General features: G+C 47.7%; 2 protein-coding genes across 3 annotated transcripts; one reads left to right on the top strand and one right to left on the bottom strand.

The window, feature by feature from the left end:
• Window positions 1-252: 252 nt before the first annotated feature.
• On the top strand, window positions 253-13974 carry CCNF (cyclin F). 2 transcript variants are annotated; one of them, XM_062612000.1, is made up of 17 exons: window positions 253-314; window positions 1922-2076; window positions 3229-3335; window positions 4245-4312; window positions 5049-5242; window positions 5588-5641; window positions 6172-6276; window positions 6818-6895; window positions 7283-7434; window positions 8070-8234; window positions 8880-9003; window positions 9356-9536; window positions 9955-10042; window positions 10585-10684; window positions 10984-11114; window positions 11294-11463; window positions 12305-13974. In XM_062612000.1, exons 1-17 carry the CDS (start codon window positions 302-304, stop codon window positions 12766-12768), a joined length of 2349 nt encoding a protein of 782 aa, XP_062467984.1. In that variant the 5' UTR covers window positions 253-301; the 3' UTR covers window positions 12769-13974. The 2 variants fall into 2 exon arrangements, with proteins under 2 accessions (XP_062467984.1, XP_062467985.1); XM_062612001.1 differs by lacking the exon at window positions 253-314 and adding an exon at window positions 615-749.
• A 227-nt stretch (window positions 13975-14201) lies between these two features.
• Window positions 14202-23076, bottom strand: VRK3 (VRK serine/threonine kinase 3). The gene is made up of 12 exons (XM_062612002.1): window positions 22946-23076; window positions 22523-22863; window positions 21164-21216; window positions 18941-19007; window positions 18125-18209; window positions 17581-17683; window positions 17132-17224; window positions 16817-16949; window positions 15993-16113; window positions 15632-15690; window positions 15182-15330; window positions 14202-14492 (listed from the first exon to the last, which is right to left on the bottom strand). The coding sequence occupies exons 1-11, from the start codon at window positions 23074-23076 to the stop codon at window positions 15182-15184; spliced, it is 1335 nt and encodes a 444-aa protein (XP_062467986.1). The 3' UTR covers window positions 14202-14492.
• Between the last annotated feature and the right edge of the window lie 366 nt (window positions 23077-23442).

Genomic DNA, 23442 nt, shown 5'->3' with positions numbered 1-23442 from the left:
GTTTAAAAAAAAAGTGCGCGCTGCCGGTAGGCGTCGCTCAGCAGAGCAGAGCCAATCGCGGGCGGGAGGCGGCCTCAGGGGGCGTCGCCTGGGCGGGGCGCGCCGCCAGAGCCTTCTTTGTCCCTCGCTGAGAGGCAAGTGGAGGGCGCGGCCGGAGGGCGGGGGCGTGGCCTCTCGCTGGAAGCCCCGCCCTGCGGCGGCCGGTTCTGCCCCGCCCCCCCCTTCCCCGGCGTCCCTCAGCCGGAGCCGTTCCGGGAGCGGCGGGTGCTGGTGTCTGCTCGGTGTCTGGGGACGCACTGCGATGAAGGCGGGCGGTGAGTGCGTGCCGGCCCGCTTGCTCCGGGGTGCTGCTTCCTCCCTTTCCCTCCATCCTCTGCAGCTCTGAGGAGCGCCGGCCGCTCCGCGGGTCCCTCACCCCTCTCTGGGCTCTCTCTGAAGGCGGTGGGAGTGGGAGAGCTGCGCCCCGGGGGAGCGGGCATTGCGCGGGCTCCGCTGCGGCTCTCGGGCGAGCTGAGAGGCCGGCGGCAGCGGTGGCGGCTGCGCGCCGAAATTCAAACAGCGGCGGCGGGAAAGGGGATATTGGCGGGGGAGAAGGGGCCGGGGGGCTCCGGTCAACCCGGGCCGCGCTGCTCAGGGTTCTGCCGCCTCGCCGGGGTGTCGGTGAGTGGGGCCGCGCTTTTCCCTCAGCCTCGCTGGAGGAGCCGCGGCAGTACCTAGCGAGAAGCGCTTTAGCGCTTCCAGCTCCGCAAGTGGATATTGAGGAATGTGGGTTACGATGGAGCTGCCGGTAAGATGGATCTCGGCTGCTGGGCTCAAATGGATAGGTGGGAAGCCCATTTAAGCACAGGAAAAAGCAAGCTTTAGGCTCAAGACGGTGCAAGTTGTGGAATCTGCAGGTTTCCAAACCTGGACCCAGCTGGGTGAGCTCCGCAGGGCTCTTCCAGCCCCAACCACTCTGGTTTGGGGAGGCAGCCACTTGAGAATTTTCTTTTGCGACTTCCTGGCCTTTGAAACTAAATTTTCTCATCCCTGAGTTACCCAAGTACCCCATGCCCCCCAGTTATTTGGATGTTCATTTTGGTATAGCTGGCATACCAGTGTGGAAGTCCCTTCCTTTTCCATGGCAATAGTGGTGCTGAAGTTTGTTCCAGAAAGTGGAAGTGGATGCAAAGGCAGCAGTGTTCTGCCTTGCACACATCTAAAACCTTGTATTTTCATGGGAATAGCTTTTTTAATCAAAGACAGGTAAACGGTAACGTGCTGCTTGTGAGATACTGGGTGCTATTTTGTGTCAGGCTGGTGGTTCATTTCATTAAACCTGATGTGCCAAGGACGTTAATAGCATGTAGGAACAGGAAAACATGTATTAGCTCAGTGGTAGCCATGGTTCATGGACCCTTTAGGAATTTGCAGGCTCCTGTTAAGGAACCTGCTGACAACCCAGCTGACCTCCACTTTGCAAACTGAAATCCCAGTATTAAGTAATTGAGTCTGATGCATCAATTCTGCTTTGAATAAACTGTCTGTGGGCTCTGCAGTTTGTGACTGCTATCAACTGGGAAAGAAAAGTTGAGCTTGTGGTAGGTAAGTGAAGTTGCAGTAGTGACAGGTTAACTAAACACAGTCAAACGAGCATGAAGGGTTTTTTGGTGAAGAGAACTCAAGCATGAGCCATCCCTTCTGAGCCTCTCAGCTTAATTAACTAAATTGAAGGGGGCACTTGCTGCTCTGTGGCTCAGTCTTACAGCATTATATGACCCATTTTAAACTTCTGTGATTAATATGTTTGAAGAAGTGTCCTGTGCTGCAGTAAATAGGTACTGAAGTAAACATGTATTTAGGTACATGTGTGCTCTGTATTGTATTTTCTGCTTGTACTGTTCCATCACTAACAGAGGCGTCTCCTGGTTTTATTTTCTAGTGATTCACTGTAGGTGTTCCAGATGTTTTTCTTTCCCTTCAAAACGAAGGGTAAGAAAGCGGCCTCGAGTCCTGACGTTGTTAAGCCTGCCTGAGGATGTTCTGTTCCACGTTCTGAAAGGCCTTCCTGCTGAGGACATCCTCTCAGTCAGAGCTGTGAGTCCACTACTGCTTCCCCTCTGTCCCGCACCATGGCTGGTCTCTGCCTTTAGGAGCCAGGACTGCACAGGGGGAAGGGTGGCTTCTCATATCAGAGTAAACCTGAGGAGAACCAAAGCATCATACATGCAGTAATTAGGTTTTTGCTACCCCAGTAGCAGTTTTATTTCTCAGGACTCAGTCTGAAGAAGATTAGCATTTGAGTGTTCTATGTAAATTTTTTATGGGAATTGTCCTACTAGATGACTGTGGCTGAACAAACTGGTTTGGCCTGGCCTGGCCTTAATGGGGATTAGACAGGTAACAAGTTATGATTAGAATCATGGAATCGGCTGGGTTGGAAAAGACCTTTAAGGTCATCAAGTCCAACCATTCCCCAGCACTGCCAAGGCCATCACTAAATCACATCATTAAGGGCCTCATCTACACAGTTTGTAAACACTTCCAGGGGATGGTGATTCCACCAATACCCTGGACAGCCTGTTTTAATGCCTGACCACCCTTTGGGGAAGGAATTGTTTGTAATATCCAGTCTAACCCTCCCATGACACAACATGAGGCTGTTTCCTCTTGTTCTACCCTTTTTACTTGGGAGCAGAGACCAGCCACCTCCTGGCTCCATCCTCCTTTCGGGTACTTGTAGAGGCTAGTAAGGTCCTCCCTGAAGCCTTCTCATCTCCAGACTAAAGCCCCCCACTTCCCTCAGCAGTTCCTCATCACACTTGTGCTCCAGACCCTTTACCAGCTCCATTGCCCTTCTCCGAACCTGCTCCAGCACCAGAATGTCTCTCTTGTAGTGAGGGGCCTCGGGCTGAACACAGGATTAAAGATGCAAGCTCACCCAGTGCCCAGTACACGGTAACAATCACTGCCCTGGTTCTGCTGCCACAATGGTACTGATACAGGCCAGGGTGCTGTTGGCTTCTTGACTGCCTGGGGCACAAGCTTGCTCATGTTCAGCTCCGTCAATCAGCACACCAGGTCCTTTTCCATGGGCAGCTTTCCAGCTGCTCTTCCTCAAGCCTGTAGCATTGCATGGGGTTGTAACTTGTAACTAATTTGATACCTGTCTGAAATCAAATTGCAAAGAACTGTTTTTCTGTTGGTCCTTTTATTTTAGTAATTCTTATTTACACTGCCCCTTTGCAGGTGCATTCACATCTTAAATACCTTGTGGATAATCATGCTAGTGTTTGGGCATGTGCAAGTTTCCAAGAAATATGGCCGTCTCCAAGCAATCTGAAGATGTTTGAAAGGTAAGCTTTAAGAATCGAATTTGTCTGACCTCATAGAAGAGGCTGTTTTTTAAAGGTAGATACATAATTCCAGTGAGTCCTCACTATCAGTGGGAGGATCTGACCTTCCCTTTCTGTAGAAGTCTTTGCTCAGGGTGATAAAGGATTGTTGATTTCATGTTGAAATTGAAGCTTGTAACTGCTGTCTCTAACTGCAGCAGAGCCCATTACATGTACCAAAGTTATTTCTCTTTAAGGGCACTAATATTTAAGGAAAGATAGCACATTAACTAAAACCTGCTACTGGTGTGTTCATATGAATGTGCAAGTGACATCAGAGGCTGAAGAGCATAACCATATTTCTGAGTCTAAATTGGTTTGTGCACTTCTTGCTCACAAAAGTATTGAAAAATGGGCACATTACAGTATTAAAATGAGTAAGGCTTGAAAGGATGATGAATGTGCTTAAAAAGTATGGAGAATGTCTCTATCCACCTGATTTGAAGGGCATCTCTCAGTTTAAATGTCATGATAGTTGTTTTGCTTCAGACTATGTGTGTATTATGTTCCTTCTGAAGAAGACTGCTTATGTGCACATCAGTTTGCAAGGGAGGAGTTCAAGGGCTTGATGCATGTCCTTGAGGGTACAGGAACCAAAAGATGTTACTGCATTCTGTTGTTTCGGGTGTTGCATGGGAATGAGAAACCATTCCTGTGAATTGTTAAATTATCCTGGATGGGGGCATACAAAAGGATTGCAGCAAGAAAAGCCTCGGAGTAACTTGGGTCTAACTTCTGTAGTGACAGTACTCTACAGTTGCTGATCACCAGGTGACATCCTGTCCTCCACTGAAGTAACTTGCTTGAGAATGTGGGCTTGGAGGCACCTCCTGATGTCAACCTCAAGTATCTTTTTTATTTCCCATTCAGGGCTGCTGAAAGGGGTAACTTCGAAGCTGCTGTGAAGCTGGGCATAGCGTACCTGTACAATGAAGGCTGTAAGTGTGGAAGCTTGTACTTAGGTTTTTGGGGAAGATGGCACAACAGAAGGAAATGTAGATGAGCTACAGACTTATTTGTAGGTACAGATGAGACTGTCTCATCATAAAGCTGGCACTTTTACTGGTTGCTTACAAAGCTATTTCTCCTGTATCTCAGACACTGGTGGTTTTGTGCGTAATTCTACAGCAGTGAAGTGGAGGGCCAGTCTTCTGTGTTCAGTGGGTGGTTGGGTCTCATTTACTGTGACACCTCTTCAGTGCAGCTTTAGCACTAGCCACTAAACTGCTAGGTGTTAAGTGATAGTATAGTGCACAGCTCTTCTAGAGAAGTCAATGCATAGCTTGTGATTTCATCTTTAGAAGTTCTCCTTTATAAACTGATCAGACTTGGTTATTTACCTCATGTGATAAATGTAAGAGAAGAGGCTTACTCCTTGCAGAGGGTACCTGCAAGGCAAGTGGCTTTTGTACCAGTTTGTTTACTAACAGGAATTATCATTGCTTTGGCTGCTGCTATTTGCAGAACCACCTCCCTCCCCAACTTAGGGTTTTATATTCCTAAAGACTGATTGCAGAGAGATTTTTCTTGCCATCTGCATGATTTTTAAGGCTCTAAAAGGAAGATGCTGATCAATCTTTACCTAATTCTATCCTTTTGTCTGACTTGGCCTGACTAAATCCTAAGCAGGCATTGTGAATAAACTCTAAATGATTTCCGGCTGGTTTTGTTCAGTGTCCATATCTGATGAGGGCCGTGCGGAAGTGAACGGATTAAAGGCATCCCATTTCTTCAGCCTGGCAGAGCGTCTGAATGTGTCTGCAGCTCCATTTATCTGGCTTTTCATCCGTCCTCCCTGGTCCCTGAGTGGAAGCTGTTGTAAAGCTGTGGTCTATGAGAGTCTCAAAGCAGTGTGTCAGTTGGAGAAAGTAAGATTTCCTTCTGCCTTTGACTTTAACATAGGCATCTGGTTATTTCAGAAAATGTATTTTATTTCCCCAAGTTGCTCCTATGCTCTTGTTGCTTAAATGACTGTGGATCAATCATTTTAATGAATTTATTGCCAAACCACACTTGGTGGTATATCATGAGTGCCAGAGGCTTGTACTGTGTCTCCTGAGAGAGACAGTAAGGTCTCATAGGTAACAAAACATTGGGGAAAGGAAAGGGGAGGAATGATTGAAGGGCAAATAATACTGTACTCTGGAATTACTAGCAAAAATTGCCACTGTTCTTTATCTTTAACAATACTTTATCTCAATTGCTTTCTTCAGGCTGAAAAAGGATCTATTCTCCACTGCTTGGCCAAGATCTTGAGTCTCTTTGAGGTGAGCAGTGTTTCTGGTTTGATGTGCTCAGGTACCTTTTTTCGGTGGTGCTAATGCTGCTTGCCTTGATTTAAAAACAAATAATCAGTCAAATGCTCTTATATTTCTCAAGTAGGTTAGGAAATTCTGCTCTCATGAGTTTAATTTGTTGTTTTTTTTTAAAGGAACATCATCAACTTAGTTTATTGGATTCTACAAACAGTGAAATTAATTTTGGCTTGATCATGGGCTTGCAGTGTGTTCAGGTCTGAAAGGAAGTCTTCCAGTCATAATGCATATCCAAAAAAACAACCCAGTTCTTCAGTGGCAAACAAGCCAAAAAGTTTTTGTCTTGCTGAGGGAAACCACTGCAGGCTTCCTGGAACTTCCAGTGGCAGCGCCGAGTGGATGTGGGAGCTCATCCCTCATAGTGTGAAGGGGACTTGTAACTGGTTGGTTCTGCTCTGTAGCTTTCAGTGGGTTCTGGAGTATTGAGACCTGGCATCTGGTTGGTTGGACAGCAAAAATATCATTGTGCCTTTTGTTCTCAGGATGAAGAAAAAAGAAAAGAATCCCTCGAAATGTTTGAAGAATCTTCCAAGGAGGGTTGTTTAAACAGCTCCTACCTCCTTTGGGAAAGCAACAAAAAGGCTTCTGTAAGTAGTGTGTTTTTTTTTTTTTTTCCCATAACAGCTTCTTTCCTGTAGCTTCTAGATCTGTTATGTATGAGTGTACACAGAAGGAAATTGCTGTTCCTCAGAACTTACCTCCTTCATAAACAAAGAGAGCACCAAGAACTATCTTAAATGAGCTTTGTGTCTGCCTCAGTGTTTAAAGTGCGTCTACGAGCAGTTGTAGCCAAGATGCAAGCAGAGTTCCTTTATTACTGACTCTGCTGGCTAGTGATGATATGACTCACTGCGGAACAGGAGAGGGGAAGCTGCTTGCATGATCAGCAAATCTGCCAAAGCTCTCCTGTTGGAATCCCGAGTGATCTGTCTCATTCCTGTGAGACCTTGGACAAGAATTGCAGCCAGGTCCTTAGAAACAGCCTTGTCATCGTGTTGAGAAACAGGCTGTTTGTGAACTAATCCAAGAATCCACAGGACGTGATTTTTCTCTGGATATTAGTACTACAGTCCTGTTCATTGTGTAAAGGTGATGGGGTTTAAAATCTGTTTGCATTCCTCTCTGTAGATGTCAGATCCTGGCAGATACCTCCAAAGTCTCAGGAAACTAAGAGACTTTGCAGCGAAGGGCTGCTGGGAAGCACAGGTAAGACTGACTTTTCCAGGAAAACAGACTTTATTTGGTCTTTCTATGTGGCCACTGTAGGTTTAGACTCCTCCCTTTAGAAGCAGGGTCAAAATTGCTGAGTAGTATCTCTGTGTGTGTATATTTACTCTGTCGGTCCCAGTCTTTTGGAAAAGACAGCTGGCCTCTAGTACAATCTGAGTAAAGACACATCTTTTGATGCACTTAAAAGCCTGCCCCAAATAATGTGTGTTCAAGTTGAAGCCAAACTTAAGATCTACTGATCCAAGTAGTTTGTCATGTTTGCTTTCTAATTTCAGCAGGAAAATTACAGGATCCTGTCCTGCTTTAGTCTGCATTTGATAAAAAAGAAACAACAAACTTTCTTTTGTGTTCTCTCTCCTACAGATAGCTTTAGCCAAAGCTTGTGGTAATGGAAACCAACTAGGATTAGAAGCAAAATCTTCCAGTGAAATAGTGTCTCAAATCTTTCAAGCTTCTCTTCCCATCAACAAGCAAAGTATCTTCATTGTGCAGAAAGGAATGAATGAAACAATGAGGTAAAAACTCAGATCCAGGAGTCAAGCCACACAGCAGAATCTGTTGCTTATTTCCCTCTATGTCTGCAGAGGGAAACAAATCTACAAGAAGGTCTGTTGGAAGATAGAAGTTTTTTGCTTTTCTCTTCTGTGATGCATCATGTACAATCAGAGAAACACACGGCATTTCACAGAGGAAGTACCAAAGCCCTTATTTCAAGCCCTGATGAAGACCTGAAATGAGGGTGTGAGAGTTTTTTCTGGACTCTAAGTTCTTGCATTTGTCAGTACTAACCAAGAACTGGAGGCACTGTTTGGCTTGTTGGATTTACAATTACTCTCTAGTTATTGTAAGTGGCATTTAGCCTCCCAACTGATGTGCCCTACATTTTCCTTGTGCAAGCACCTATTATAGGACAGTTTCTAATTCCATTTCACAGACACATTAAGCCTGTTGACCTTCAGAGTCTAACAGGCCTCTGGTTTTAAATCCTTATCTCAGTGCAGCATGTCATTTTTCTGATAATTCTTTTGGTGCAATTTTCTGGCTTGGAACTTTGGAGTGAAGAAGGGACTTGGTAATGAGGAATGGGGAGGTTGTTCAGCATGCTTTGAATGGCTTCTAACTGTGCAGATTATGTCTCTTTCCTGTCTAGGTACATCCTGATTGACTGGCTGGTGGAAGTGGCTACCATGAAAGACTTCTCTAGCCTATGCCTTCACATGACAGTGGGATGTGTGGATCGTTACTTGAAGATGAGACCTGTACCTCGGGCTCGACTCCAGCTTTTGGGAATAGCCTGCATGGTCATTTGCACACGGTAGGGTTCTGACTGGTGAACGGAGGCTCTTATTGTGATCATTCAAATTCATTTCTGCAGCTCAAACTTCCTCTCCCCTACTAATAAAAGTGCTAGAAAGAATCTTTGTCTTTCTTCTACATTGACTTGAGCTGTGTTCACATACAAACACAATCACTGCAAATGAGGCACAATGTAACTCCTTGAACATGTTTTTAAATATGAAAAACTCCATAGTGGTGGAATTTTTCATATTTAAAAATATGGTCTAAATGCATTCAGTCAGCAACTGAAGTCTTTCATGCCACGTTAGCATGAGTGGGTTACTCATAAGGAACAACTGCAGCAGCGATGTTGCATAGTTTGTTGTGTTGAGATGAACCACATGTTGTAGTGTAAAATTATTCTTCTGTGATTGTTTCCTTAATATCTTGCATCTTAACCTAGGGAATGTTTCATAAATGAGGAATTCTGAACATTGTAGTAGGTGGTTCCAGCTTAAAGGTGAAATAAATTAAGAGCTGCTGTTCTTTCTTTCCTGGGAAAGTAGCTTACAAAGTTGTTTAACCCTTTGGTCATCTTGGGTGCATTTATCTGCCACAAAAAAAAATCAGTGCACAGGTTTACACATTCACTTTCTTCTGGGGCTGACTGTTCCTACTGCAGTTTCATCAGCAAAGAGATCCTGACAATCCGGGAAGCTGTGTGGCTCACAGACAACACCTACAAATATGAAGACTTGGTCCGAATGATGGGCGAGATCATTTCTGCCCTAGAAGGAAAGATAAGGGTGAGTTTGGAAAGTGGACAGAGTATTTCACCCCCTGGGCTGCTGGTGAAGTCAGGCTATTGCAATTAGCCCTTCTCCTTATCTAAGAGGTTGGTTTTATGTGAGTGTTCTCTAACAACTGTGGAGACCATCTGTATTTCAGAGCATGCAGATACAAAACCCTCTGCCTTTCTGTAGAGATTAAAACTTAAGCCATTTATTCTTTCACTGGAGAATGTTTCAATGTCAGTGTAGTAGTTAGAAAAACAAACAAAGTCATGATGTAATGAGAACAGCATCTCCTATAAACAACTGTTCTAAATACTCAGTGCTTGTCTTATATTCCCAACCTCTGTTCTCCTCTCTGCACTAGATACCTACCATTGTGGACTACAAAGATGTATTGTCAAACATTGTCTCACTCGAGAGAAGAACTCTTCACCTTTACAGCTTCATTTGCGAACTGTCACTCTTAAACACAAGCCTTTGTGTGTATTCTCCAGCTCAGGTGGCAGCTGCAGCGCTGCTGCTGGCTAAGATACTACACAGGCAAGGTAACAAACCTAGCCTTAAGTGGAGCTCAGCATGGAATGTCAGCCTGCTTTGTCTCTTTAGGAAGCCTTTAGGGTTTTGGGGGTTGCTTAGTCTTTAGACAATATGTCCCAATCACTTGGCTGGGGGAGGAGGCTGGGTATAAGATTTCAGAATGAAGAGCTGAGTTTAGTCCTGGTTACCTCTTAATAGCTATAATGAACAAGAGTCAGACTATGCAAACTTTGTGTTTAAATGAGACTTAAGATTTCTATACTTAGGTATAACTTCAGTTTGGCAGGTAAACCTACCCTTGAAGCTAATTATGAACTACGTACAGGGATAAGCTTGTAAAGATCATGATCTTTACCACTTAAAAACATGTCTCTGGTTACAAAACTGCTAAGCTCTGTGCAATTGTAATGTGTGTTCTCTTCCCAGCACACCCCTGGACCAGCCAGCTGTCTGAGTGCACTGGTTTCTCCCTTGAAGACCTCCTGCCCTGTGTCCTAAGCCTCTACCAAAAGTGGTAATAATTTTGGAACTCTGGGAGGGCACATTTGTACTTGGATTCCAGCTCTCGCAGACATGCTGCGCCAATAGGGTCAGCCCTTCCCAGTGGCAGAGGTGGCTTTGGCAAACTGCCATGTTTCCCCTGACACAAGGCACAAAGGGGAAACGGGCCAGTTCAGGGACAGCTCTTCTATTTCTCCCATCTGGTAGTGGCTCTGGGTTTTATGCTCCTCAAGGCTTCACAGGTTTCAGCTTGCCAAACAGCTCATTTTCAGAAGACTGAAACTGGCTTATTGGGGAGCTTCAGAAGGAGTTCCAGGAGCGCAAGTACCTCGTTTTACAAGAGTACAAGGCAAATATTTTGATTATTCTCAGGAACAGAAAATGAATTAGATTCTTATATGCTTAGAAACCAAGTGTCCTATCTAGCTGCCTAGTAGCTCTGCTGAAACACCAACTTCCTTAGCACAGAGCTGAGATGGACAGAGGGAGCTGGGAGCACTTAATATTGTTTCATATAATCCATTCTAAGATTAGGGCTTTAATATTTCTTTCCAGCTTCCACGATGATGTCCCAAAGGATTATAGGCAGGTGTCCTTAACTGCAGTGAAACAACGATTTGAGGATGAGCGTTATGAAGAGATAGGCAAGGAGAAGGTGAGTGAGCTCTTGGTCTGTCTTTCCTGATGTCTGATACCCAGAGCAAAGCTACCATACAGCAGGATGTGATAAGCTGTAAATAATGGGAAGTGGGTTCTAACTTCAGACTTTTGGAGAAGATATCTAAAGTGGTAGCTTTAACCTTGATCTGTGGGACGTTAACTGCTCTGTTTGAGTACATGTGGGAAGAACTCACTGGGATAGATTTCTCTTGGAAAATAAATAGCCTCCTCCTGGCTATTTATTCTTCATGGGAATCTCATGGTCTAATTCTTACTGGCTCTTCAATTTTTCAGATGATGAGTTACAGCCAGCTCTGTTCAGTGCTGGGTGTGAAACAGGAGGACCCAGAGCCCAATCCCTTGCATACAAATGTGGTGGAAATTCAGACTTTCCTAAGCTCTCCCTCTGGCAAGAGAACTAAAAGGCCAGTATAACTCCTCACTGTAAATGTTGCTGAAGATCAGCATGAGCTTTTCCTCCTCTGGTATCCTGAGGTTTCATTCTTAAATATGATAAATCTTTCTGTAATTACCTTATCATACTTGTGAAAAGAGACAGAAGACTTGGATTTTAATGTGTGACTTGTGGATTTCCTTGCTACAGGAGGAGGGAAGACAGCATTCAGGATGACAGAGGCAGCTTTGTGACTACACCCACAGCAGAGCTATCCACCCAGGAGGAAAGTCTTCTAGATAACTTCCTAGACTGGAGTTTAGATTCCTGCTCTGGTTATGAAGGTGATCAGGAAAGTGAAGGCGAGAGAGATGGAGATGGTGAGGGGTTTGTTCTCCTTTATAAAAGCAGATGAGAATTAAAACAGTCTTTTTATCTTTGCTTAAAACTGTTTCTCAGGCAACAGAAGCCTGAACTTTCAGCTGAAGACCAGTTGGAAAAACTCTCCCCCTTCCCCCGTGGTTATAACTGTTGAACTATTTTAGAGGTATATATCTGTTCTCTTTCTCTAGACTGCTTCAGAGTGTGATGAAGCGTCTGTAGCTGCTCAGTATTTCAAAGGGAGCCTGTTTGCAGGTCCTGCTGATAGTGGACAAAATGTGATGTCCCACTGAGTTAGACATGCTGTATTATCAATCTTGCTGACTTTAGGATTGGCTGTTCATTTTCTAAACAGCTCTTGGTAGCTATCCAAACAGTCGGGGGGGGGGGGGAGAAAAGATTCTGTTTTAACTGGAAAGGGACTTTTCACAAGGGCAGGTAGTGATAAGACAAGGAGGAATGGCTTTAACATGAAACGAGAGAGTGAGATATGGCACTAGGAAGTTCTTCCCTCTGAGGGTGGTGAGGCACTGGCACAGGTTGCCTGGAGAAGCTGTGGCTGCCCCATCCCTGGCAGTGTTTAGGGCCAGGCTGGACAGGGCTTGAAGCAACCTGGTCTATTGGAAGGTGTCCCTCCCCATGGCAGAGCATTGGCACTGGATGAGCTTTAAGGTCTCTTCCAACCAAAACCATTCCATGAAATGAGGGTGACTTTAGTGCTCTACCCTCCCATGTGTAGGTAGACATTAAATTTCCACTCTCGGTTGATTGTTTTCTGCTTGAATGCCTGCTTGGTGTTGCCCAAATCAAAACTAATTTTTTTCTTTCACCATCCTGCAGTGACAAGTCCCAGTGGGATCCTGGACATGACAGTGGTTTACATGGATCCTGCAGAGCACTGCTGTCAGGACTCCAGCGATGAGGACAACCTAACTGTGGAGTGGAGTGGGCACACAGTGCCCCTGGGCGAGGCAAACCTGCTGGATGACACTCAGAGCCTTTCAGCATATCTAACACCAAGAAATTCTAACCTGGAAGGGAGCTCAGGCTACTCTTCTGTCAACAGTGCCAGTCCTATGTCTTCTTTAGAAGGCAGCCTTGGAGTACCTCTGAAACCTACCTCAGCACTGTCTGCTGGCAGTGCCAGGAGCAAGGAGCCATACCCGCCTCACTACCTGGAACCATGTTTACAGTCAGCCTGTGCTAGGCCTAGCACAGGCAAGCGTGACAGAAGGCAAGTCAAGAGGAAAAATGTGGCAGAACACAGTGAAGAAAGGGTCAACTTGGGCTTCTTCAGCCTCTGATTTCCTCATGCTCTTTTCTGAGATTTCTGGAATCAGTGTTTCTGTTGTAGCCATACAGGGATGATAGTGAATAATTGTCAGTACCTCCAAAAAGAGCCCTTCCCCTCAACTTTGCTTATGTCCCTTTTGTAACCTGTAGCTCACTTCTGGGCCACTTCCTTCCTTGATAACTACCTTTTAAAGTATTCCCTGTTGTCTGATCCTCTGCAAACTAAGATCCTTCTCCACATAGGAAATGTTATAGCTCACTTCTGTCATACCTCAACAGTTATTCCTTGGTGATAGGAATGAACTTGTCGTGTCCTTGCTTCGCTGTGAGGCCTGGTACCATAAATGAAAGGAATGGACTTTGGTTCTCAAGTTATTTGCTGGAACACTATGTTTGAATTCTTCCACTTGAAAGACCTTTTTGAGGATGTGCTGCCTTTTCCTTCTGGCCAGGTACTGTCTCACTTAGCTGGTGCTTCCCTCTTCTATGTATATACCATTTGCTGCACTGATACAAGGTTTTTATGGATACAGTCAAGGTAAATGAAGGCTCACTGCAGGTCTGAGCTTCTGTTTTACCTACCTCTCAGATAATTTTTAACTCCATTGCCTCTGGCTCTAGCTGCCATGTTTTCCTCCCCTAAAAAGTCCTCCTTTTGTGCCTTAACGCTTTACTGCCGAGTGCTCCAGTAACGTGATCTCTGTGAACTGTTAGTCTCTGCTGCAACTGTGGTTGAACTGCTTCCTCCAGCTGCTGCCTCCACTTCACTTTGTGTCTTGCACAGTCTTCCTTGCTGTTTCCATTAACATGTCCTCAAGGAAAGCACAACTCGCTTGAACACTAGACCCAGGCAGCAACACAGGAAGGGCAGTCAGTCTCTTACTGAAAGCCTTAATTTAGGCCTTCCTATTGGCACCTTAGCTGCAAGGGCAGCATCTGCTTCTCTTGCCAATGATAAAATCTGTGCTGGCCACCTCCACTGACCTCAGCTCAGCAAGCCTGGGCTACATCTCCTTCAGCCTGTGAACATGAGAACATCTTCCCTTGACAAACACCACTGAAATACCAAGGTACAAGACGTGCAGGAGACATCACTGAATTGAACACTGGAACTGGACTCTGCCTTTTCCTCTGGTTAGAAGTTACTGTGGCAGTCGGCAGCAGTTCAGATACACACAGTGTAGCAATTTTTTTTTTTATAAAAAACTTTTTTAATACAGGTGGCTCCATGTCTTACTTCGGTGAGTTGTGTCACACTGCCCTGGGCCTGTGAGAACATGGGATGGGGGGAGTTGAGGTCAGAGTCTAGTTCTTGGAATTAATATCTTGCATTAAATACCATGAGCAGCTGGGAGAACACCCTGCTGCAACCACCCTCACAGCTACAGCAGCTCCAGAAAGGCCTTGACTATACCACATAACCAACACAGAGCAGCTCTGGGTGCTTGGCCACAAAGTTTATTACAAAACTATGTACTGTCACTAGTTAAAAAAGAGGTCCCTGATTTAGTTTTCTGTGCCACGCTTTGCCCTTCTCGTGGCTACATCACAGTTCTTACAACAACCTACCACACAGGGGCATCTTCACATTAACTTCTTACAACAGCAGCTCAAAATTTAGCATTGGCTCACATTAAAACTGTTCTAAAATAGGTGGGTAAAAGTTAAATAGCTGTAAGAAAGGCCTCACGCTGCAGAAAGCTTTCAACACTTTTCCTGTGCAATTTCTCTTGATCTGAAAAAAAAGGAATAAAATATGAACATTCAGCAGTTCAATTCCTTCCCAGAAGAGTAATAGAGGTGATGAGGAGCTAGCTCTGTGTGTTGGGGCTTGGTGCTTAATCTAGTGGCCTTGCTGAGGCTAAAACAAGGCCCATCTCTGTCAAAGCGTCAGTCTTGGAGGTGCCTCCTGGACAGAACAGAGCACCTGTGTCTAGAGCCACCACTTAATGCCACAGGCCTGAGGCAGTAAAACCAGAGCTAAAGCTGCTTTCTGAAAAGAAAAAGCAAAAGCTACAGCTCAGAGCCTTGGTTCTTTAAAGACAGGAATTTTAAAAGGACCAGAGTGCATCAATCTGCATTTTGTTACCACCTCTGCACCCCTGCAGATTGTTCAGCCTGCTTTGTTAACCCTGCCTGGATTCCTCCAAGGACAAGTATTTCTAGACAGAAATGGAGGAAACATGCTGTGACACAGGCTAAGCCTGACTTTTAGCACTGGGATAGGCTCTTTACTGGAAATGGTGAAGGGCCAGCACTCCCTCCACACATCAGGAAAGAGATCTTGCAGCCCGCTCCATGCTCACCTCCCCAGGCACCCTGGGGCACATGGAGCAGGGCAGCAGCACCAAGCTGCTGCTGTGCTCACAGCAGTGCAGGGGGACAAGTGCTCCATGCTGCTGCCATCCAAACCATGGCACTTACTCAGGGCACCATTTTGATATCCACCGAGTCATAAGCTGAAGCTTTCATCTTTTCCAGTGGCTTCTTAAAGAGCTGCCGCAGGGCCTCATAGTCAGGCTTTGCCTCATACTCCAGCGACATTACTTGCTGCAGGTAGCTCTGTAGGGCATCTGCAAGGCCAACAGCATCACTTCATGGAGCAGCACAGTAGCCCCAGCTGTCTCTACAGAGCTGCCCATATGTGCCTCTCCAGCAAGGCTCATGGATAGAGACAATAGGTAGCAGTCCTCCTTGTTTTGCTGTAAAAACAAGGGATTTGTCCACAGGAGCTCATCAGTCCGTGCAGTCATTGGTCACCACTGCCAGTGGCAGCCACTGTGGATGAGCACCCCAGCACAGAGAAGGCTCTAACTTCAGGTACCCTAAATCCTCCTTCCCCAAGTCCCACTGCCACAGAGAGCAACCCTGTACCTGGAATGGATCTCTGCCTGTAGCACAGCTGGAGAAGGCATTTCACATCCTCTCTGTACCTGGAATGATCAGTGCAGAGAGCTGTCAGATTAGGAGCAATGGAGCAGGTGCCTAAGCAGCCTGTCTTGGGCAACAGGGACAGAAAAGAAACAAGGCTGAATTTAGATGGCCACATTCTGAATGGAGCAGAAAACAGGATCCATCAAACACCCTTTGGCCAGGCTCAGCTTCTACAGTGGGAGTTACCCACAGCCCTATAAGCGTCCTGTGCCCAAGTGATTTCTCTTCAAACACAAAACTTCCCTCCCTGCTTTCTGCTGAGCAAGAAAGTAGCAAGGGTAGGTGAGATGATTTCTCCTACTTTTCCTTCTTTTCCATCACAGTTTCTACTTTGTCCAGCTCATCAGACCAAGGCAAGAAGCCACATATCCATTTCAGAAGACAGTAGCCCAGAGATTCCAAGTCACTTCGGCGAGATGGTCCTGATGGGAAGAAAGATTCACAACAGAGTTTGGGAGACCCAGGCTAGTGCCTCTCCCCCAAAGGACACCAGCATTTTCTGCACAACCCTGGAAGTCCATATTTGACATGCCCCCTCTGTAGGACAGGCAGTCTCCTGAAGTGGCACAAGACTAAAGAGCAGAAGAAATGCAAGAGCTTTGTTAAGATGTGCTCTGGGCTATCAATACTTCTGGAATGCTGCTAACTCACAGTCACCTCTCAGCCTCCAGTGGAAGATTTTCCCAGTCTGCACACTGGGAGAGAACAGTCACATCCCAGCCAGGAGAGGAACTGGCTAATTTAAATATCTTCCCAGCTCTCACTGCTTCAAGGTCAGAGCAGAGCCTGTTGCTAATCTCTTTTGGGCAGGGATCCAACCTGGATTGAATCAGATCCCTGCTAAGCCAGCACAAAGCTGCCCTGTTTTCTATTCCTCGCACGCCTGCAGTAGCCAAGGCTCCAGATGGAGCACCTCTTGCTGCAGTCACTGAGTGACCTGCCAAGTCCCAATGCAGCAGCCCAGAGAGAGGCAACAGTAAACAGCCTAAACAGGAGCTTGGTTCCAGGTGCATGTGAATGCCTGGAAAGCAGGAGTAACAGAAATGCCAGCAGGGAGCCCCAGCTCCAGCCATCACTGCCACAGCAACAGCTCTAGAGCTGAGCTCGGGAGAGAAACCAACTCACCTGCACCCTTGTGGCTGTCCACACTGATGAACTCTATCGTGCCCTCGTGAGGGGTCCTGCTGCCCTCGCGCCAAGCCACATGCTTACCTCCTGGGCAATAACGGAAGGCAAAGCAATAGCCTGCGAGGGTCACCTAGAAGACATCAAGAAGTCTGAGTGTGTGCATGGTGTGAATTCTGCTCACAGTCCCACAACCCTGCACCACAGCACCTGCCTGAGCACTGCACAGGCTGCGCTGCACTGCCCAGCCCCAGGAAAACCTGGGTGTTGCTCTATCCTATTTCTCAAGCCCACCTGCACAGCATCGCTCCCTACCTGCATGTGGTCTGCTGGGTTCAAATAGATGTTCTCAGCTGTGATGTCCCCATGCACATACTCATTCTCATGGATGTACTCCAGGCAGTCCAGCTAGGAGCAAACAGAAGAGATGAGCATATCAGAGCTACACAGACTCCCTCAGCACCTTGCCTGTCACTGAGCTGGAGCCTCCCCAGCTTCTTGCAGCTGTGTAGAGAGGAAAACAAAAGTCCATGTCTCTCAGCCTCTAATGTTCAACTGTCAGGTCTCTTTCCTTATCCCAAATTCCTTCAAGGTGACATATCGTCCAAAAGATGCTACTCAAGTTTACTACTAGCTCAAGAGATACTACTGAGAGACCTCAACCAACCCCCCAAGTCAGCTTTACAGCACCTTTGAGAGATCCAGAAGAAAGTTATAGGTACTTTCTGGAAAAGTCTCTTAGGAAGTAGTGGTTCTCTACATACCAGCCGGACTACAATCTGAAAAGCTGCCTTCTCCCTCAGTAGGTGCAAGCCATCATTCAGGACAGACTGAAGAGTTCGCCCTAAGTCAGAGAACACCAAAAACCTACAAAAGACAAGGGTTTAGCACACAGCACCCAATCTGGAAACCCTGCCATAGCCACTTGCCAAGCCATCCCCCTGAGTAGAGCCCCCTTCAGCTTCAATGGGTCTGGGCAAACATTTCCAAAACTTCTTGAAAAGAGGAGAGAAGCTGATCAAGTGTTGCAGATATAAAGCCTGAGTTTCCCCTTCGGGTTAAACTTAAAAGGCAGGAATAAGGGGAAAGAAGTAGGAAGCAGCAAAAGCAATGACTTCACCAGCAACACAAGGACTGAAGGGAATGGGATAATGGGGCAAACCATTTGTTAATCAATGAGATAGGAGCAGTGCATAGGGTTGGGAGCCCAGGAGACAATGAGAAGAGGAACAGCAGACAGCAAGAAGAGGGAAAGTGCAAGGTGGTGGCAGTTGTGAATCAGCTGTGCCCTTCACAGAGTCAACTCACCTGTAGCTCTCTGCATGCAGTCCAAAGCCAACGCAATTGGGAATTCCCAGCAATGGCACAGAGTGCCCCTTCCTCCACTTCTCCACTAGAATGGGAGAAAGGAGGATAGAGTGCAGCAGATGCTGCCCAGCAGATCCAGCAGGAAGGAGCTCAGTCTGGGATGCCCTTTCTCCAATGGGTGCTCTGCCCTGGGCAGCTACAGCTGGATCCAATCTCACAGTGATTCTGTCCCAGAAATGTCAGCCTTATGTGTTGGGGTATCTGTGTGTCACTGCACAGTGCTGCAGAGCAAGAGTGGGACAGACAGGATGCAGGAATACCAGAGCAGGCTAAGGTGTGTGGTTGCTATAGAGCAAGGAAAAATAAGAAAGACAGGAGAGACGGCTAGAGAAGATTTTTATAGTCCTCCCAGAAGTGTGGGTTTGATGTGAACTCCTCCATCACCCCAGCCCATGTTTTGTGGCTCAGGTTTCTGGGTCAATGCAGTAAATACCAGACAGGAGGTGACAGAAATGCCCATGGAAGGGGCACAGAAGAAAGAAGGAACCAAGCAGGTCAGGCTGCAGGGCTGAACAGCTACAGCGAGATCAAGACAGAGGAAGAGAGCTTCAAAATGCGAATACTGCAGTATCAAGGTACACAGGGGCTCCTGGGAGAGCAGGCTCCCAGGACTCAACTTCTCAGCTCTCTGGCACTACCCAAACAGTGAATTAGTTCCTTCCAGCCTGGCCATTGGCGAGACCTGCATGACTGATGAGAAAGGGGTGGAAGTTTCCTACAAGCAGCCTCCTCCCCACCCCTCCAAGAAGCACCAACCTGTGGCTGCCTTCGCAGCTCGCTGGAAGAAATTCTGTTCATTGTAGATCCTTCCACCTTTTACATCCTACAGGGAAGAGGAAGGAGCGTTACTACAGCCACACCCCCCTGCTATATGAGGGGGCAAGATCACTACACATCACAAGATCTTGGGCAAGATCGCTACAGGACCTTCACTACTCATTTTAAAGAGAGCAACAAACCCCCACAAAGAAATACCAGAGCAACAACAAAGCTCAGGTCTTTGGGGTCACTAATGCTGCACCCAACCACCAGAAACGCTCCGAGATCAGCACAGAACAAGGGAGCAGCCATCTGACATTGGACATTTCAGGCATTACCATTTACAATTGCCTGTGGGTTAGAACCATGTCAACAACATAGAGAGAGCTCCAGCCCCAAAGCTCAAAAAAAGGAGCAGAGGTGACCTTGTTACCCACAGCACAGATGAGGTTATTCTGTAAACAAGCAAGTCTCAAAGAGCTGTAACATTTTATTCTAGTTGCCAGAAAGGGAGAAAGTCCGTAGCTCTAAAGCTGGGCTGCGTGCTGACATCTTACATCCAGCTTTTTAAATCAGCAAGAAGTACTGCACTTTCACTACTGCTGTTACTGAGTGAACTGAAATGCGTATAGTTTACAGTCAGTATCAAAGAATCCCAGACTGGTTTGTGTTGGAAGGAACCTTAAAGCTCATCCAGTTCCAAACCCCTGCCACTGCAGGGACACCTTCCACTAGACCAGGTCGCTCCAAGCCCTGTCCAGCCTGGCCTTGAACACTGCCAGGGATGGGGCAGCCACAGCTTCTCTGGGCACCCTGTGCCAGCACCTCAGCACCCTCACAGGGAAGAACTTCTGCCTAAGAGCTCATCTCAGTCTCCCCTCTGTCAGGTTAAAGCCATTCCCCCTTGTCCTGTCCCTACAGGCCCTTGTCCAAAGCCCCTCTCCAGGTTTCTTGCAGCCCCTTTAGGCACTGGAAGGATGTGTATGTGTTTGTCTATGCCCACATGTATGTATATTCAGCACACTGCAAACTAACTTAAGACAGATGCCATCACACAGGGGAGGAAGCAGCAGTTTCATATTCTAGCTGGTTTGACCCCAAATGCCCTACCCACAGCTGGCTGAGGTAGCTGGAGGATCAGCAGGCCCCAGACAACACAAACACCCATGTTCTAGAGGGTATTTTATTCAGCACCTTGCCTGCTGAGCAGATCTGAGCCACCAAAGCCAGGAGGTCAACTGCTCTTGTGTGCATTATCAGACTGTACATTCCTCACCAGGCAAGAGCTGGGCTGGGCCAGCAGAAGGCTACCAAGCAAAACACCGAAAGATGCCAAAGGTGCAAAACAGGGTCGTTGGGAGTTTTGTGTACGCAAGTTTCCTTCTGTAAAGCTTCACACCCACTGTTTCTTGTTTTGTGGCACTTGGCTGTCTTTTCTCATTAGCACTATTCTTTCTTCAGCTGTTAAATGTCTCAAACGGGACGGTGACTTTTCACCAGGTCCCCCCAGAGCTGTCAGCACTCGTCCTCCCACAGACAAGCAACCCCAGGTGCCACGGCAGACAAGAAAATAGCCTCTCTGCTCTGGTTTGTGAGTTACTGAATATCAATCAATTGGATTCCACTGCAGAGCAGCCATTACTGGAAACAGCACATTTCTGGAGAGCCCAGGTTATTGGCAAGTGCCTGGAAAGCTGGCTCAGAACTACAATTAGAATTACTGTTTCATTTGAAAACATGCTCTGGCCTTACAGAGCCTCTCAGTGCTGGTGCATCACACTACTTCAGCACAGCCAACCAATTCTAACCTCCCCATTTCCCCAGACTTCAGCAGGGCACATACACACTTGCCACACAGGAAAAAAGTAGGTCTGACATTAGTGAATTGAGAGCTCCACCTTACACCACCAGATCCAGTTTTGGAGGTTACTGAGCCTGGCAGATCAAAGAGGCAAACCTTCTCTAATTAGGGCTTGTGGGGGGTTTAATCCTCATATCTATTTTCTTCACACCTTTAGTGGAAGAGCCAAATTCTACTGAAATCCAAGCATGACACTCTCAGGAAGTTACATCCATCTCCTAAGCAAGGTGGGGCCTCTGTGTTCACCTTCTCTGAGTTCCTGGGACATTCCTCTCAGCCCTGCAGGGCAGATAGGCCAGGCCCTGGACACAACACACTATGCACTTCACTATTCCTTACCCAGATGGATCAAAACTCACAAGTTTGAGGGAGTATCTTTGCTTTTGAGGACAGGCTCCAGATGCTGACTGCGCTGTGGAAGGATGGAACAGATGTGGTTACAAGAGCACAGGAAAGAGGCAGTGCAGCATCAGCTGCACCATTAAACACAGCCTGTGCAGCTGCTTCTACTTATCCTCTGCTTCTTTCACTTGGTCTTTGCAGGAGCATCCTCTGTGACAAGGTCTTCCCAGATCACTACAAGATAATCCTTACCTTGCTCCAGAAGCACAGCACCCTGACATGCTGCAAGTGCAGTTCTGCTTAAGCCACAGAAGCATCTCAGCATGGCTACAGTAGAGGGGTGCTTTGAAGATGGCATGTAAAGAACAAATCATTAGTAGAACCTCAAAGGCACCCCCAGATTCGTTTGTTGAGTATTCCCCCCAGCTCAGTTCACAGTTTGTCAAAGATCTGCAAGAGACGCCAAAGTCCCTTCTGCTCTGCATGGATGTTAAGACTAATATGTGGCCTTCCTCCACCAAAAGGACTTACACTCACTACATGCCCTTGGGATACCTCCTCTGCTCCTGCTCTTAGACCAGGTTCTATACAGGGATTACCTACTGCATCACCTAAAAGCTGTTTCTATAAAACCACTGTAACAGCAACAATATTTTCTCTTTTTCCAGCCTCACATCTTTATAAAGCCGTAAGTGGATGCCCAGACTTTGTTATGCAACAAGCATAAGTAATGAAAAAAAAACTAAAGCCAAGTGTCAGGCAAAACTTACTAATGGAGAAAATCCCTCCAAGAGCAGTTTGCAACACAGAATAAGATTGAAACCTTTCCTTTAGAAGTTTACAAGCAGACTGGAAAAAAAAAAAGATCAGCGGTCACTAAGCAGCTGAGAAGCAGTCCATATGATTTAGCTGGCTTTTGGCAGCCAAAACAGGCCAAGAATCCAGAACTGGCATTTGGTCAATATTCATAGAACCCCAGGCTGCTTTGGGCTGGAAGGGACCCTAAAGTCCATCCAGTTCCAACCCCCTGCCACAGGCAGGGACACCTTCCACTAGACCAGGTTGCTCCAAGCCCCGTCCAGCCTGGCCTTGAACACTGACAGGGATGGGGCAGCCACAGCTTCTCTGGGCACCCTGTGCCAGCGCCTCAGCACCCTCACAGGGAAGAACTTCTGCCTAAGAGCTCATCTCAGTCTCCCATCTTGCAGGTTAAAGCCACCCCCCCACCTCCCTTTGGCCTCTACCTACATCATACACCAGTGCTGGCAGCAGTTCAGGTTTGAGCCTAAAAACCAGAAAGGTGAAACAAGGCAGCAGCCGCGAGTTGCTGCGGACAGCCAGGAACCAGCCCCCCGCCCACCCCGGCTCCACAGCACCTTCGTACACCAGCCCGCAGCCGCCCTGCTCCAGGAGCCGGACTAGCTTCCACCGCCGGCCGCCCTGGTCCGTCAGGACTACATTCACCGGCAGGGGCTCCGCCGGGCCGCGCCGCAGCTTGTGGGGCGAGCGGGAGCCGGGCCAGGCCGGGGACCGTGCTGGTGCCGTCCCCGGGGAGCCCGCGGGACTCGTGGACGGCTGCTGCGGCGGCGGGGGCGATGCCGGCTCCTTCTCCTCCTGCTGCTGCTGCAGCGGCGCGTGCAGCCTCCCACCACAGGCCGGGCAGAAGCGGAAGGCGGGCTCCACGCCGAACCCGCACTGCGGGCAGAACCGGCTCACCCTGCGGGACACCGGAGACAGCCGTCAGCGCGCGCGCGCCCGCCCCGGAGGACCACCCTGTCCCCGACTCCCGCCGCCGCCACCTCACAGAGCCGCCAGCCGCCTCGCACTGCGGCTGCTCCGACTGCGGCCTCGGCCCGCCACGGCCACGGCCCCGACGCCCGCGGCCCGACATAACCCCGCCGACTGCCGCCCAGCCAGCGCTGCCGCGCATGCGCCGTGACGTAGCAGCTGCCGCGCCTGCGCCCGAGCGCGCCCAAGGGGGCTGCCCGAGCGTGTGGGCGGCTGGGGGCGGTGGGGTTCAGTGAGCTGAGGGAGCCGGGCCAGGGGGCTTGGCAGCGGGGCCTCGTCAGGTAGGGGCTTCCACCTGGGGTCTGACAGATTGCTCATCGCTTCAGCTACGCCCTGAAAAACAACCTTGGGAGCACCAGACTGGTTCTCAGAAGCTGATGGGTGCTGGTCAGTGGTGTAGGGCTAGGAGGAGTCACTCGGTATTCAGCGTTTGTGTGTGTAAACCATCCCTTCTGTGCATTGTGCACCTATAAACCTCAAGCGGATGCTAAGGTATTGCCATACAGCA

This window comes from Pezoporus occidentalis, unplaced genomic scaffold, assembly GCF_034315485.1.
Source record: "Pezoporus occidentalis ecotype Australia unplaced genomic scaffold, CSIRO_AGI_Poc_V1 ctg158, whole genome shotgun sequence".
Classification (NCBI taxonomy): Eukaryota; Metazoa; Chordata; class Aves; order Psittaciformes; family Psittacidae; genus Pezoporus; species Pezoporus occidentalis.
This window is presented reverse-complemented; position numbering and strand designations above follow the sequence as displayed.